Source organism: Eimeria tenella, genomic scaffold (genome assembly GCF_000499545.2).
Source record: "Eimeria tenella Houghton genomic scaffold, Eth_scaff125, whole genome shotgun sequence".
Classification (NCBI taxonomy): domain Eukaryota; phylum Apicomplexa; class Conoidasida; order Eucoccidiorida; family Eimeriidae; genus Eimeria; species Eimeria tenella.
In genome coordinates this window covers 41,165-53,102 of record NW_013541493.1, presented here as the reverse complement: position 1 = coordinate 53,102, position 11,938 = coordinate 41,165, and the positions used below count along the sequence as shown (strand labels likewise).

General features: G+C 49.4%; 3 protein-coding genes across 3 annotated transcripts in view; 1 reads left to right on the top strand and 2 right to left on the bottom strand.

Annotated features, from left to right (window-relative positions):
• ETH_00025485 (uncharacterized protein) overlaps positions 1 to 418 on the bottom strand; it is a gene marked incomplete at both ends in the record, with an annotated part of 3,791 nt that extends 3,373 nt beyond the window's left edge. The window contains one exon of the mRNA XM_013373220.1: positions 116 to 418. Coding sequence (XP_013228674.1) covers positions 116 to 418 — 303 coding nt within the window. The remainder of the gene's footprint in view (positions 1 to 115) is intronic.
• A 1,125-nt stretch (positions 419 to 1,543) lies between these two features.
• Positions 1,544 to 7,249, bottom strand: ETH_00025480 (mRNA capping enzyme, putative; the record flags this gene model as incomplete). Its single annotated transcript, XM_013373219.1, has 10 exons — positions 1,544 to 1,705; positions 1,974 to 2,021; positions 2,713 to 2,920; positions 3,312 to 3,385; positions 3,675 to 3,749; positions 4,423 to 4,578; positions 4,835 to 5,083; positions 5,646 to 5,735; positions 6,143 to 6,246; positions 6,961 to 7,249. The coding sequence occupies 10 exons, from the start codon at positions 7,247 to 7,249 to the stop codon at positions 1,544 to 1,546; spliced, it is 1,455 nt and encodes a 484-aa protein (XP_013228673.1).
• Positions 7,250 to 8,824: 1,575 nt separating this feature from the next.
• On the top strand, positions 8,825 to 9,874 carry ETH_00025475 (uncharacterized protein; the record flags this gene model as incomplete). Its single annotated transcript, XM_013373218.1, has 1 exon — positions 8,825 to 9,874. One exon carries the CDS (start codon positions 8,825 to 8,827, stop codon positions 9,872 to 9,874), a length of 1,050 nt encoding a protein of 349 aa, XP_013228672.1.
• Positions 9,875 to 11,938: the final 2,064 nt, after the last annotated feature.

Here is an 11,938-nt window from a genome sequence, read left to right as displayed (position 1 = left end):
CAGCAGCAGCAGCAGCAGCAGCAGCAGCAGCAGCAGCAGCAGCAGCAGCAGCTGGGGGGCCGTCCTGTGCTAGGGGAAGCTGCAGGCGAGTTAGTGGAAGCTCAGAGAGGGCAACAGCGCGGCAGAAGTCCTGGAACAAGAGGACACTTCCGACTCCACTTTCTGGACCCTGCTGCCGCCGCTGCTGCTGCTGCTGCTGCTGCTGCTGCTGCTGCGGCTGCTGCTGCTGCTGCTGGGGCCTTGGAGGGCCCGCTGCAGCTGATAGCTGCGCCACTCCGAGGCCAAATGCTGCTAGGGAGTGGAGGATGGCGGAGATCAGCGGATCGTCTAGTTCAGCAGCTTCGTCGCAGGGGCCCTCAGCAGCAGCGCGCGGCTCTTCTGCTGCCTCCCGCGCTGGAAAGGAAGCAACTGCATGCATTTTAGTGAGTCAAATGGTCCAACTGGATACTGTAAATGCCCCTTAAGAGGGCTGAGAAGGCTCGCAGCGCCGTGTCTCACAGGCCCGCTGCACCGCAGCCGCTGGCTGACCCGCATCCCGCGCTCAATCGAGGAGGAGGACAAAAAAATCAAAAAAAGAAATGCCTTGAGATGCGGCGAACGGATATTAATGCTTTTAATCAACAAAGCTGAAGTTTCCGGGAAAATAATGGGCAGCACGTGGTTCGGTACCGGGTCCTGGGTGCCTGCGCCGTTCCTAGTGGCTCGTGACTGCTAGAACAAAGTTCGCAAGGAAATCGCCGCTGATCACCTGCGATCTCGACGCCAAATGGAATAAAATACCAACTTATTCCCGAAAAACACTTCATTTACTCTTTTGAGACGAAAAATAGCCTCCTAAAAGGGCAGTTCAGCTTCAGACAGCGCCGCCACGAAGCGGGCGGCTCTGCCGACACCAGTGGGCGGTCCTTCTCCTTCTGATGCGAAAATATTCAAATAAAGCTGATAAAGAAAAAAGTTATTCCTTTTAATTCCACTAATAGAAATTATTTATTCATTTATGCAGGCGGCGGCCGCTAAGACAACGTTTTTTGTGAATCCTGCACAGCCGCCGGGTTGCTTCAGGTGGCTACTTGCGACGGAACCAGGCGCGCGAAAGCTTCCGCAATTGAAAAAGGAACTTGCATTTAAAAAACTAAAACTAAAAACATGAATTTGCATTTAAAGCGCACAAATAAACTGAAAATGCTCGCTCGTGGCCGAAATCTTAACTTTTTTCCGAGATCGAAAAGACAGTAGAGGGGAAACTCTATTAGCCTACAGCTGTCGAACCCGCAGCAAAACTAATTCCACGTTTCCTGCTAGAACACCTAAGGGCTCAAAACCTCACTCTAAACCCTAAACCCTAAACCCTAAACCCTAAACCCCAATTGTGGCCTGGCCCCCTCTCGCATTACGGGAGACGAAGAAACCCAAAACCCCTGAAAGCTTGCAGTTCGTCTGGGCCGCGTCAAAACAAGAAAAACATTTGCTGCATTGGCTGAAGTTGCATTAAATAGTTAAACAATTCATTTTGGAATTAAATTTATAAATTGGCAGCAAATAATTATTCTTTTTTGGCCCTTTTCGACTTCGCAGCAGCAGAAACCTCAGCAGCAGACTCTCTAGACACTCCAGTGCACTGGTCTGCCACTCTCGGCTTCTTGTGCTGTTTGTACTTTTCTATTTCCTGCTGCAGCGCCAGGAAACTCACCCCGTCGTCTATGCTCTGCCAAACAACCAGCAGCAGCAGCAGCAGCAGCAGCAGCAGTCGCAGAAGTGTGGGTAAATGGGCTGGAGGGAAGACTTGGACGAAGAAGCGCACAGCCACAGATGCCGGGGAAAAGCAGTGATCTTCATCTGCGTCTAGATACTACTGCTGCTGCTGCTGCTGCTGCACTTACTACTGAGGCGCTGCTGCTGCTGCTGCTGCTGCTGCTGCATCTGGTTTTGCGGCCTGTGCCGCTGCTGTTGCTGCTGCTGCTGCTGCTGCTTACCCGCTTGACGTTCATTAGGACCCTCATGTCGTTGGGCATTGCCTTATCCTGCAGCCGCAGCAGCAAAGGTGAGTGTTGCACTATATCAACATTAGGGTTTAGGGTTTAGGGTTTAGTGTTTAGTATCATCGGCCTTCCCAAACCACATACTGCACAACACGCATGGTGGCACAGATGCAGGAGAAAGGTTTTTGTTGCATCGAAATAGAAAAAGTTATTTTTTTATTTTAAAAAAATCGTTAAATGAATCCTAAAGGCTTTAATGCTTTTAAATAATTAGCAGCAGCAGTAGCAACTCAACTCAGCCTCTCCAGCAGCTAGCTAGCTAGCCAGTGACGACCACGCAGCAGCAGCGGCAGCAACAGCAGCAGCAACAGCAGCAGCACGAACACCGGCAGCAGCAGCAGCGTTACCGCCAGCAGTGGCAGCCTGAACAGCAGCAGCAGCAGCAAGCCCAGCAGCACTCCCCGCGGCAGCAGCAGCCACGGCACGAGCAGCAAGCCCAGCAGCACCAGCGGCAACAGCAGCAGCAGCAGCCTGACCCGCAGCAGCAGCAGCCTGACCCGCAGCAGCAGCAGCAGCCGGACCCACAGCAGCAGCAGCAGCGTGACCCGTAGCAGCAGCAGCATCCTGACCCACAGCAGCAGCAGCAGCAGCCTGACCACGGCAGCAGCAGCAGCAGCATCCTGACCCACAGCAGCAGCAGCAGCAGCAGCAGCAGCAGCAGCAGCAGCCTCACTGTGCGGATTCTCTCCGCGACCCAGCCGCCCTCCTTCCAGTGGCCCCTGTCGAAGTCGTACATGGGGTGGCCCTGGTTTCTTGCTGCCCACTGCTGCTGCTGCTTCAGAGTTTGCTGCTGCTGCTGCTGCAGCAAAGGGTAAAAGGTAAACACCGGGGCACTTGGCCGCCAGAAACACTCCACAATCAAACCCGACGCGCACCCGTTGCTGCACGACACGCCCACAAACCCTAAACCCTAAACCCTAAACCCTACTCTTAACCTAAACCCTAAACCCTAAACCCTAAACTCTAAACCCTAAGCATAGACCCTAAGCCTAGACCCTAAACCCCACACACTAGGCCTTAAACCCTAAAGCTTAAAGCTTGGACCCGAAACCCTGGGCCCCAAAGCCTGAACCCTAAAGCCTAAACCCTAAACCCTAAACCCTAAACCCTAACTGCGCCCACGCACTCAGCCAAGGCCAACTAGCCGCACCTGTGGGACTTCTTGAGAACTTATTTATTTATTTATTTTAATTAATTAATTAATTTATTCAGCTTACTTATTTATTTTAATTAACTAATTAATTTAATTCATTTAATTGTTTTATTTCTCACCAAGCGAGTTCGTAAAGTTCTTTATAGAAGTCTCCATAGGGAGCCAAAATCAGCCCCGCGAATGTACGTACACCCTAGCAGCAAAGAAACCATTTTATCTTTTCGCATTTATTTTCATTTATTTGTTTCCATCTAATGTTTATTATCCTTTTAATTTACATTTTATTATCACTTCCAACTCTTATTTTCCCCCGTTGCTGCTGCTGCTGCTGCTGCGGGCGTTTTGCTGCCGGTATGCTGCTTAAACAAGTCTTGAACTGGCTCTCAGATCATATTTATCATTCTAATTAATTAATCAATTAATTAATTTATATTTATTTATTTATTTATATTTATTTATTTATTTATTTATTTTTCACTTACTCTGTAGCCGGCGCACAAAATGAAAATTTGGGGGATTCCATTTAGGTCGTAGACGGGCTCAACGCTGAAATCAACCTGAAAGAAAAATAAAAAAAACAAAAATAAACTATGTTAAATAAATAAATAAATAAATAAATAAATAAATAGAAATGAACAAATGAAGAAGGTTGAACAAACGAGATGAGAAGACACGCCGCAGCAGCTGCAGAAGCAGCAGCAGCATGTGAATATCTACTGCAGCAGCAGCAGCGCAGCACGTAACAGCAAAAGCAGCAGCAGACGCGACTGTCGCAGCAGCAGCAGCCCATAGTTGCTCCGCAGGGTCGCGATAGAACAGCCTCAGCAGCAGCAGCAACAGCCATGGCAGCAACAGCCGCAGAAGCAACAGCTGCCGCAGCAGCAGCAGCCGCAGAAGCAACAGCAGCCTCGGCAACAACCGCCGAAGCAACAACGGCCGGAGCAGCAGCACCAAGAAGCGCCGAAGCAGCAGCAGCAGCCGCAGCAGCAGCAGCCCCAGCAACAACCGCCCAAACCACAGCAGCAGCAGCAGCCCCAGCGAAAACCGCCCAAACCACAGCAGCAGCAGCAGCAGCCCCAGCAACAACCGCCAAAGCAACAGGATCCAGCAGCAGCCGCAGCAACAACCGCCCAAACCACCACAGCAGCAGCAGCAGCAGCAGCAACAGCACAGCAGCAGCAGCACCACAGCAGCAGCAGCAGCAGCACAGCAGCAGCAGCAGCAGCAGACGGTGTTGAGGTGGGGCGGCTTCCACTTGAGCAGCAAAGGCGAAGTGCCTGTGATGTAGGGCGGAGCCACAGGAGTAAAAATAATTCCATCTGAAGGATGCGGCAGCCGCAGCGACAAACAGCGAATGCTGTTCAAGTCAAATATTTCAAAAAAGTCCTGCACGCAGCAGCAGCAGCAGCAGCAGCAGCGGCGGCAGCGGCAGAAGCAGCGGCAGCAGCAGCGGCAGCAGCAGCGGCGGCGGCGGCAACAGCGAAGCGTGAGAAGGGGTTAACTCGAGAGTGGCGAATTGGCCCGTTGGATGCCACAGCAAGTAAATATATAAAACATCTATTTATTTATTTATTTATTTATTTATTTGCCTATTTATTTATTTAATTATTCAGAAAAATAATTTTTTTGAGTAGGGCATTACCTTGAGGTAAATCTCCATGGGCGGTTTGCTGCACAGGGGCAGCGAGTCTCCCACTGCTGCTGCAGCTGCCGCTGCTGTCTGCTGCTGCTGCTGCTGCTGCAGCTGCAGCAGCAGCAGCGGCTCTATGACTTGCTTCCGCACTGCGTGCAGCCGCTTCAAAAGATTCAACTTTTGAATTGTTTCATTTCCATCAATTGAAATGCAATCATAAACTAAAAACCGCCAAACAGCTGCGCCCTCCAGCTGGTCCTGCAACGCCCAGCAGCAGCAGCAGCAGCTGCTGCAACAGCAGCAGCAGCAGTAGTTGCAGCAGCAGTAGCTGCAACAGCAGCTGCAGCAGCAGAATAAAATGTAACAGCAGCAGCAGCTGCTGCTGCTGCTGCCACTGCTGCTGTTGCTTCTCGAACTTCGGCAAATTTGAAATTCGAATTGTTTATTAAGTGGGACATCTAAGGCGCTCCAAATGCATTTGTTCAGTTTGTTTCTTTTTCTTTTCATTTTATTTTTTTATTCATTATTCATTATTTATTATTTATTAATTTATTCATTAATTTATTCATCAATTTATTTATTTATTCATTTATTTTGAGTTAATTTTTAATCTTATTTTGAATTCAAATGGCTCGGCGCCGCAGCCTACAGCAGCAGCTGCAGGAGCGCAGGAGCTGCTGCTGCAGCTCCTGCGCGGCCAAATGGATGGATCTGTGCGTTTAAACGGCGCAAATTATGAAACAAAAGATTAAATTTATTATTTTAATTGTTTTAAATTCATTTTTGAACTCTTTTTCCACTTAATTCCGTCCAAACTCACCAGTACCAGCTCCCCGTCCAGCAAAGTTTCCTCCTGCGCTTCGCTGCTGTCCGCCGCCCGCGGCAGATACATTTCGCTGATCTCGCGGACCTGCAAATAAACAAATAAATAAATAAATAAATAATAAATTAATAAACAAATAAATAAAAATGATAAATAAATCATAAATTAAATCCAACTGAGATCAATGATGGTACATTCGCTGGATGGTTCCCTCGCTCGCCTTCCAACGAGCTGACTGCTGCTGCTGCTGCTGCTGCTGCTGCAGTTGTTGCTGCTGCTGTGTTTGCTGCTGCTGTTGCTGCTGCTGTAGGCAGCGTCTCGGGCGCGGCAGCTGCTGCGCTTGCTTTTTGCTGCTACAGGTACTGCTCTGTGGCTGCTGCCTGCACTGCGTTTTGCCCTGCTCCTGCTGCTGCTGCTACTGTGCTTGCTTTTGCTGCTGCTGCTGTGCTTGCGTTTGCTGCTGCTGCTGCTGCTGCTGCAGCTGCTGCAGCTACCTCGTCGCGTCTGCCAATAAGGTATATTCTTCTGTCTTTTGAAAATAACAAGAAGCGAATTCCGTCGGTCTTCTCGCATGCAACGTACGCGTTACGAAACAGCTCTGCAGCAGCAGCAGCAGCAGCAGCAAGCGCAGCAGCAGCGAGTGAAGCAGCAGCAAATGAGGCAGGGGAGGCATCAGCAGAAAGTTGAGCAGCAGCAAATGAGGAAGCACCAGCAGCAACAGCAGCAAGTAAAGCAACAAACGAGTCAAAAAGAAGCACTCGCAGCAGCAAGCGATGCAGCAGAGCAGCAGCAAGAGAGGCAGTAGAAGCAGCAGCAGCAAGCGGAGCAGCAGCAGCAGCTGCTGCAGCAGCAGCAAGTGATTAACACAAGATTTTAATATAGTTTATAAGAAGCATCTGCAGTCTTGGGCGCAAATATAAACGCCGTTTATACTTTTATTTGCATTATATCTAAAATTTATTTTTAAATATATAATTACATTTATTTATATTTATATTTATATTTATATTTATATTTATATTTATATTTATATTTATGTTTATATTTATTTGCATTTATATTTTTATTTATTTATTTAGACTTCGCTTTGCGCAGCAAGACAAAGGCAGCAGCAAGACAAATGTGGGGTTATAAAAACAAATAATATTTAAGTCTAAATAAATAAATAAGTCAATAAATAAATAAATAAACAAATAAATAAATAAATAAATAATAAACAATAAATAATGAGTGATAAAATAATACATAAAGAGATAATCAACTAAGGCTTAGGGTTTAGGGTTTAGGGTTTAGGGTTTGGATGGCAGCTTGCCCGTAATATTCTGCATAGACAAAGAGACTGGCTGTCCACCGGGAAATGAATCTCTTTTCCATTTTAGAATTTCTTTAATTCTGTTTTTAATTCTTTTTGCTGCTGCAGCACTAAATGCAGCACCATCTGAGTTTTCGAGGGTGCCCGGCAGCGGCGGCGGCAGCTGCTGCTGCTGCTGCGGGCCGCCCGGTGCTGCTGCTGCTGCTCCCGCTGCAGCAGCAGCAGCAGCAGCAGGATAGGCTGGGGGGCCCCCCGAGGCCCCCTGAAGCCCCACAGGGGGCCCCAGCATGCTGCTGCTCTTCTCCTTTAGCTGCTGCTGCTGCTGTTGGACATGTGCAAAAGAAATAAAAGTGAATGGGTGGAGAGCTGCTGCAGGTTGAAGGCAGGCGAAGCCGCGAGGTGTATGTACACCGCAGAGGAGAAAAGTGGAAACTCGAATAAAAAAGAAATCAGGAAGATTTGAAACAAAATGCTGCAGCTTCTTTTCACATTTGACCCTAAGAATAAAAGACAAATGCTGCTTGTTGCTTTCTTAAATGATATAATTCAAATTGAGCTGCTAGACGACGCCGGGCGCCCGCCTTCCTCTGGTGTACGTACAGCTGAGACTGTTGCGGATTTTTCGTTTTTAATTTGCAAAGAAGTTCAAAATAAATAAAATAATTGCACAAAGAAAGAAAGATAGACGCAGCAAACTGCTGCTGCAGCTGAGATGCAAGGAAATACTAGCGAGTGGCAGCCCAGATGGCACAGCAGCAGCAGCAGCTCGACACTTGCTGCTTCTTATTTGTTTATATTTCAAAAAGAATTCATTTCAACTGAAACACCAAACGCATGCAGCCCGACGAACTACGAAGCGCCTGCAGCCGCAGCCAACGCTGCTGCTGCTGCTGCTGCTGCTGCTGCCGATGCTGCTGCTGCTTCTGCTGCTGCTGCTGCAGTTCGGCGAATCCTGCACAGAATCTCGAAAATGGTCTAAATTCTTTCTTTAAATAAGAATATAAATGAGAATTAAAACAAAATTTTGATTAATTGATTGAATAATTGATTAAAATTAGAGTAGGCCGAGCAGGATTCGAACCCACGACCACCCGGTCCGTAGCCGGGCATTCTATCCAACTGAACTATCGGCCTGGGAGAAGCGGCCGTTTTGAATTCAAGAAAAGAAAGAAAGTGCAATTTTTTGCTGCTTTCTTTTGTTTTGAATAATTAAAAGAGTTTTGATTATTTACATTTAACTTTAAAGATCTTTTCTGGCTTTTTCCGCTGGTCTTTCCTTAGCGGGAAAGCCACATGCAGGTTTGCTGCAGCAGCAGCCCCAAAGCGTGGCGGCCGCCGCGGACATGAACGGGGGAAGTTGGGTCCCTATTCGCGAATCAAAGGCTTTTAAAATTCAAAATTGAGTCAATTAATTCCTTTTTGAAGAATTGAATTGCAAAAGAAATCAGTTTACACTTCTATTCGACAGGTAAGGCGGCCTGGCGGCGCTTGCGGCGGCGTCGCTGACCAGAATCGAGCCAGTGGCTCTTCGGCTGCGATCTTCGGCCAATTCTTTTCGAAATTCCCTTTAATTTATTTGAATTGAATTTGATTTCTTTCGAAGAAGTGCATTTTCGGCGGAAGCTTCAGTCCCGAGGCCCCGGGCCGTTTCTTGAACTGGGAGCAGCTCCCTGCGTTGTCTCTGCCTCCGCCGCCTCTTTTCGTTTCTTTTTCGGATTTTCAGTTTAAAAGGGAATTCTTTTTGAAAATGAAATTCTGAAACTTGAAAAGAGAGGCATTTTAGCGGCGTAGTGCTGCGGATCTTCGTTTTCTGCTGCTGGAAAGCTGCAAATCGGAGTCACTTCCGCCCCGTTCACGAACCACCATGGAGGCAAAACTACGTTTTCTCTTTCTTTTATTTTCCCTTTTTATTTCGAAGGCTTTCCCGCAGACAATCGCTATTGAATCTTCGCTGGCTACGCAGCCGCAAGAGGTGCAGCAGCAGCAGCTGTCGGTGTCTGCTGCGCGAGGTGTACGTACACCCTGGGGTGTATCTGCAGCTGGCGACAGCACCTTGCGCGCGCCAGATGCCGCTTCAGATCATTTCTTGTTGAAAAAGAATCCCCAGCCTTCAGTGCATCTCAAAGTTGTAGACTCTAATGGAAATGTTTCAGAAGTTCCAATAGACTTCCAAGAAGCGCGGCTGCAGCAGCAGCGGGGCTTCTGGGGGGATGTAGCAGCAAATGGTTTAGCGCTCTTTCTTGCTTCTGCATGCATCATTTTGGCGAAAGAATTGTTGAATTGGTTTTCTTCAAAGAGACACAGAAGAAGAGAAGTTGAAAAGAAAGAAGCCGCTGCTCGCCGCCGCGCTGCTCTCAGCAGCCAGCTGGCGGCAGCAGACGAGCAGCTGCAGCAGCTGGAGCAGCAGCAGCAGCAGCAGCAGTTCCAGGCTGCAGCAGCGGACCAAAGAGCAGCAAGCCTCGCTCTCAGGCGTTTGCTGCAGCGACTCGATTCTTACAGAGAAGAAATAAAGGAAATGGATTCCCCTGCGCTTTTGGCTTATGTTGAAAGTCTTTTGGTAGCAGCAACGCAGCAGCTGCAGCAGCAGCAGCATCAGCGCGGCTCCGGCCTTTCGCCTGCAGCAGCTGCAGAGGCTGCTGCTGCAGCAGCAGCAGCAGCTGCTGCTGCTGCTGCTGCACTGCGCCCCTCAAAGGCAGAGGCGCAGCAGCAGCGCGGGGAAGGCCCCGAGCCCGCGGGAAGACCTTTGGACCTCGAAGCAGAAACGGAGCTGCAGCAAGAGCAGCAGCAGCAGCAGAGGAAGCTGGACATGGAAGTGCTGCAGGCTCTGCTGCAGCAGCAGCCGCACTTGAGCCCCAGAGAAGCAATTCAGAAAGCCACAGAAATTGCAAATGGGCAAAAGGCTGGCAGCAGATGAAAACGAAATGAAATTATTTTTCCGATTTCGCACTGTATTGTTGGATTCAGAGTAATAAATATGATTTTAGAGAATAATGTTGTGAATAAAAAGAACTAAAAAGAACTCAAAAGAAAGAGTTCCTTTTTAACCTGCAGACTGCTCGAAACCCGAAGCGCAGCTGCTTCTGCGGTGTACGTACACCTGGTGCACGTACACCGGGTGTACGTACACCTGGTGGGTGTGTACATCTGAAGTCTGCAAGTTCTTCAGAAGTTTTTGAAATTAATTAAGTGGAATTAATTAAAAGTTGTAATTAATTGCTGGAATTAATAAAGAATTGTGATTAATTGCCAGCAGCGCAGACGCACTGCTTGGCGTCGCCAGGTGTACATACACCCCAATTCCTGGTCGGTGTCGAAACCGAAAAGCCCGGAGGGTCGCTTTAGATGTTGTTTCTTTATTTGCGGCTCTTCAACTTGAAAATAATTGAGTAATTAAATAATTAAAAATTAGCAAATAGTTTGTGAAGGACTTTTCCCCTTTTTCTTCTTTTCTCGGCTCGAACTGCAGTGTACGTACACCGCAAATGCGAAAGGCCATTCCGCCCAGTACTTGCGTGCTGCGGTGTACAGACACCTGCCTAGCTGCTCAACTAAAATAAATTGACTAAGTTCAAGGCTCTAATTGTCCTTGAAAGACAACACGAGACACGCTGCTGCTGCAGCAGCAGCAGCAGCGGCAAGAGTGCAAGCAGCAGCTGCAGCGCCTGCTGCAGCGGCAGTGGGCGTCTGCAACAGCTGCAACAGCAGCAGCAGCAGTTCTACAACGGCTGCAAAAGCTGCTTCGGCCGTAACAAACGGGCGCCCTATTTGCCGCTAAAGACGCGCACGCTGCTGCTGCTTCTGCTGCTGCTGCTTCTCCTGCTTCTCCTGCTGCTGCATGCGCTACGTTGCTGCTTGTGTCTGAGGTTGCATTTCCAGTGCCTGCAGCAGCCACTTCCTCTTCAGCTTTTTGAAGATCTTTTGTTCTTTTTCTTTCAATCGTTTGCGTTTATCCTTTTTATTTGCTGCTGCCTTGCTGCTGCTTTTATGCTGCCTTTTGCTGCTGCTGCTGCTGCTGCTGCAATTAAAGCTGCTCGCTCCAGCAGCCTCCCTAGACACCCGACGTTCTGCAATTATGCACACGTCGCTGCTGCTGCTGCGGCTCCTGCTTCGGTGGCTTCTGCTGCTGCTGCTGCTGCTGCTGCTGCTGTCGGAGTCAACGGCCACGCATTCCTCGCTGTGCTGTACAGACACCGCAAGTCGCGGCGAAGCAGAGTCCGCAGAGTCCCCTGGCGGGTGCTTTCCCCGCTGCTGCTGCTGCTGCTGCTGCTGCAGGAGAGCCAGCAGCATGCGGTTTCTTGCTGCAGCAGCAGCTGCTGCTACGGGGTCTTCTCTGCGCTGCGGGCCCCCCGCAGCAGCTGCTGCTGGGCGGCCTGGACTTTCCCTGAGTTTGTCTTCGTAGAATTTGTTCTTTTTTGTCTTGCTCTTGTTTGCTGCTGCAGTTGCTGCAGCAGCAGCAGCAGCAGCAGCTTTTGCTTCCTCCTCAGCCCTGGCCCGCAGGTTTGAAGGCATTTCTGCTGCATACCAAGTGTTGGCTTTGAGTTCGCTGGCAATGACTGCGAAGTCGCTTTTGCTGCTGCTGCTGTACCCTGCCTGCAGCAGGTACCGCTGCTGCTGCTGCTGCTGCTTTGCTGCAGCTGCTTCTGCTGCAGCAAACAAATTTATGTGGTCCTTCGGGCCCCGGCGCCCGAGCCCGTCGAGGCGCCCGCGGTGTACAGACAAAGGAGCAGCAATAGTCGGGCCCTTCACTCCAGTTTGCTGCTGCTGCTGCTGCTGCTGCTGTTGGCGTCTCTGCTGCTGGTGTTGTGTGCCGGAGGAGTGCGGAGGGAGTGGAGGCGCTGCTGCTGCTGCAGCAGCAGCTGCTGCTGCTGGTGCGCCTCCAGAAGACGCTGTGAACCTGCTGATGCTCCATTGCTGCTGCTTATGTGCTGCAGCGGGGCCAGCGGGGGCGTCCGTTGCTGCTGCTGCTGGCTTTTCAGCA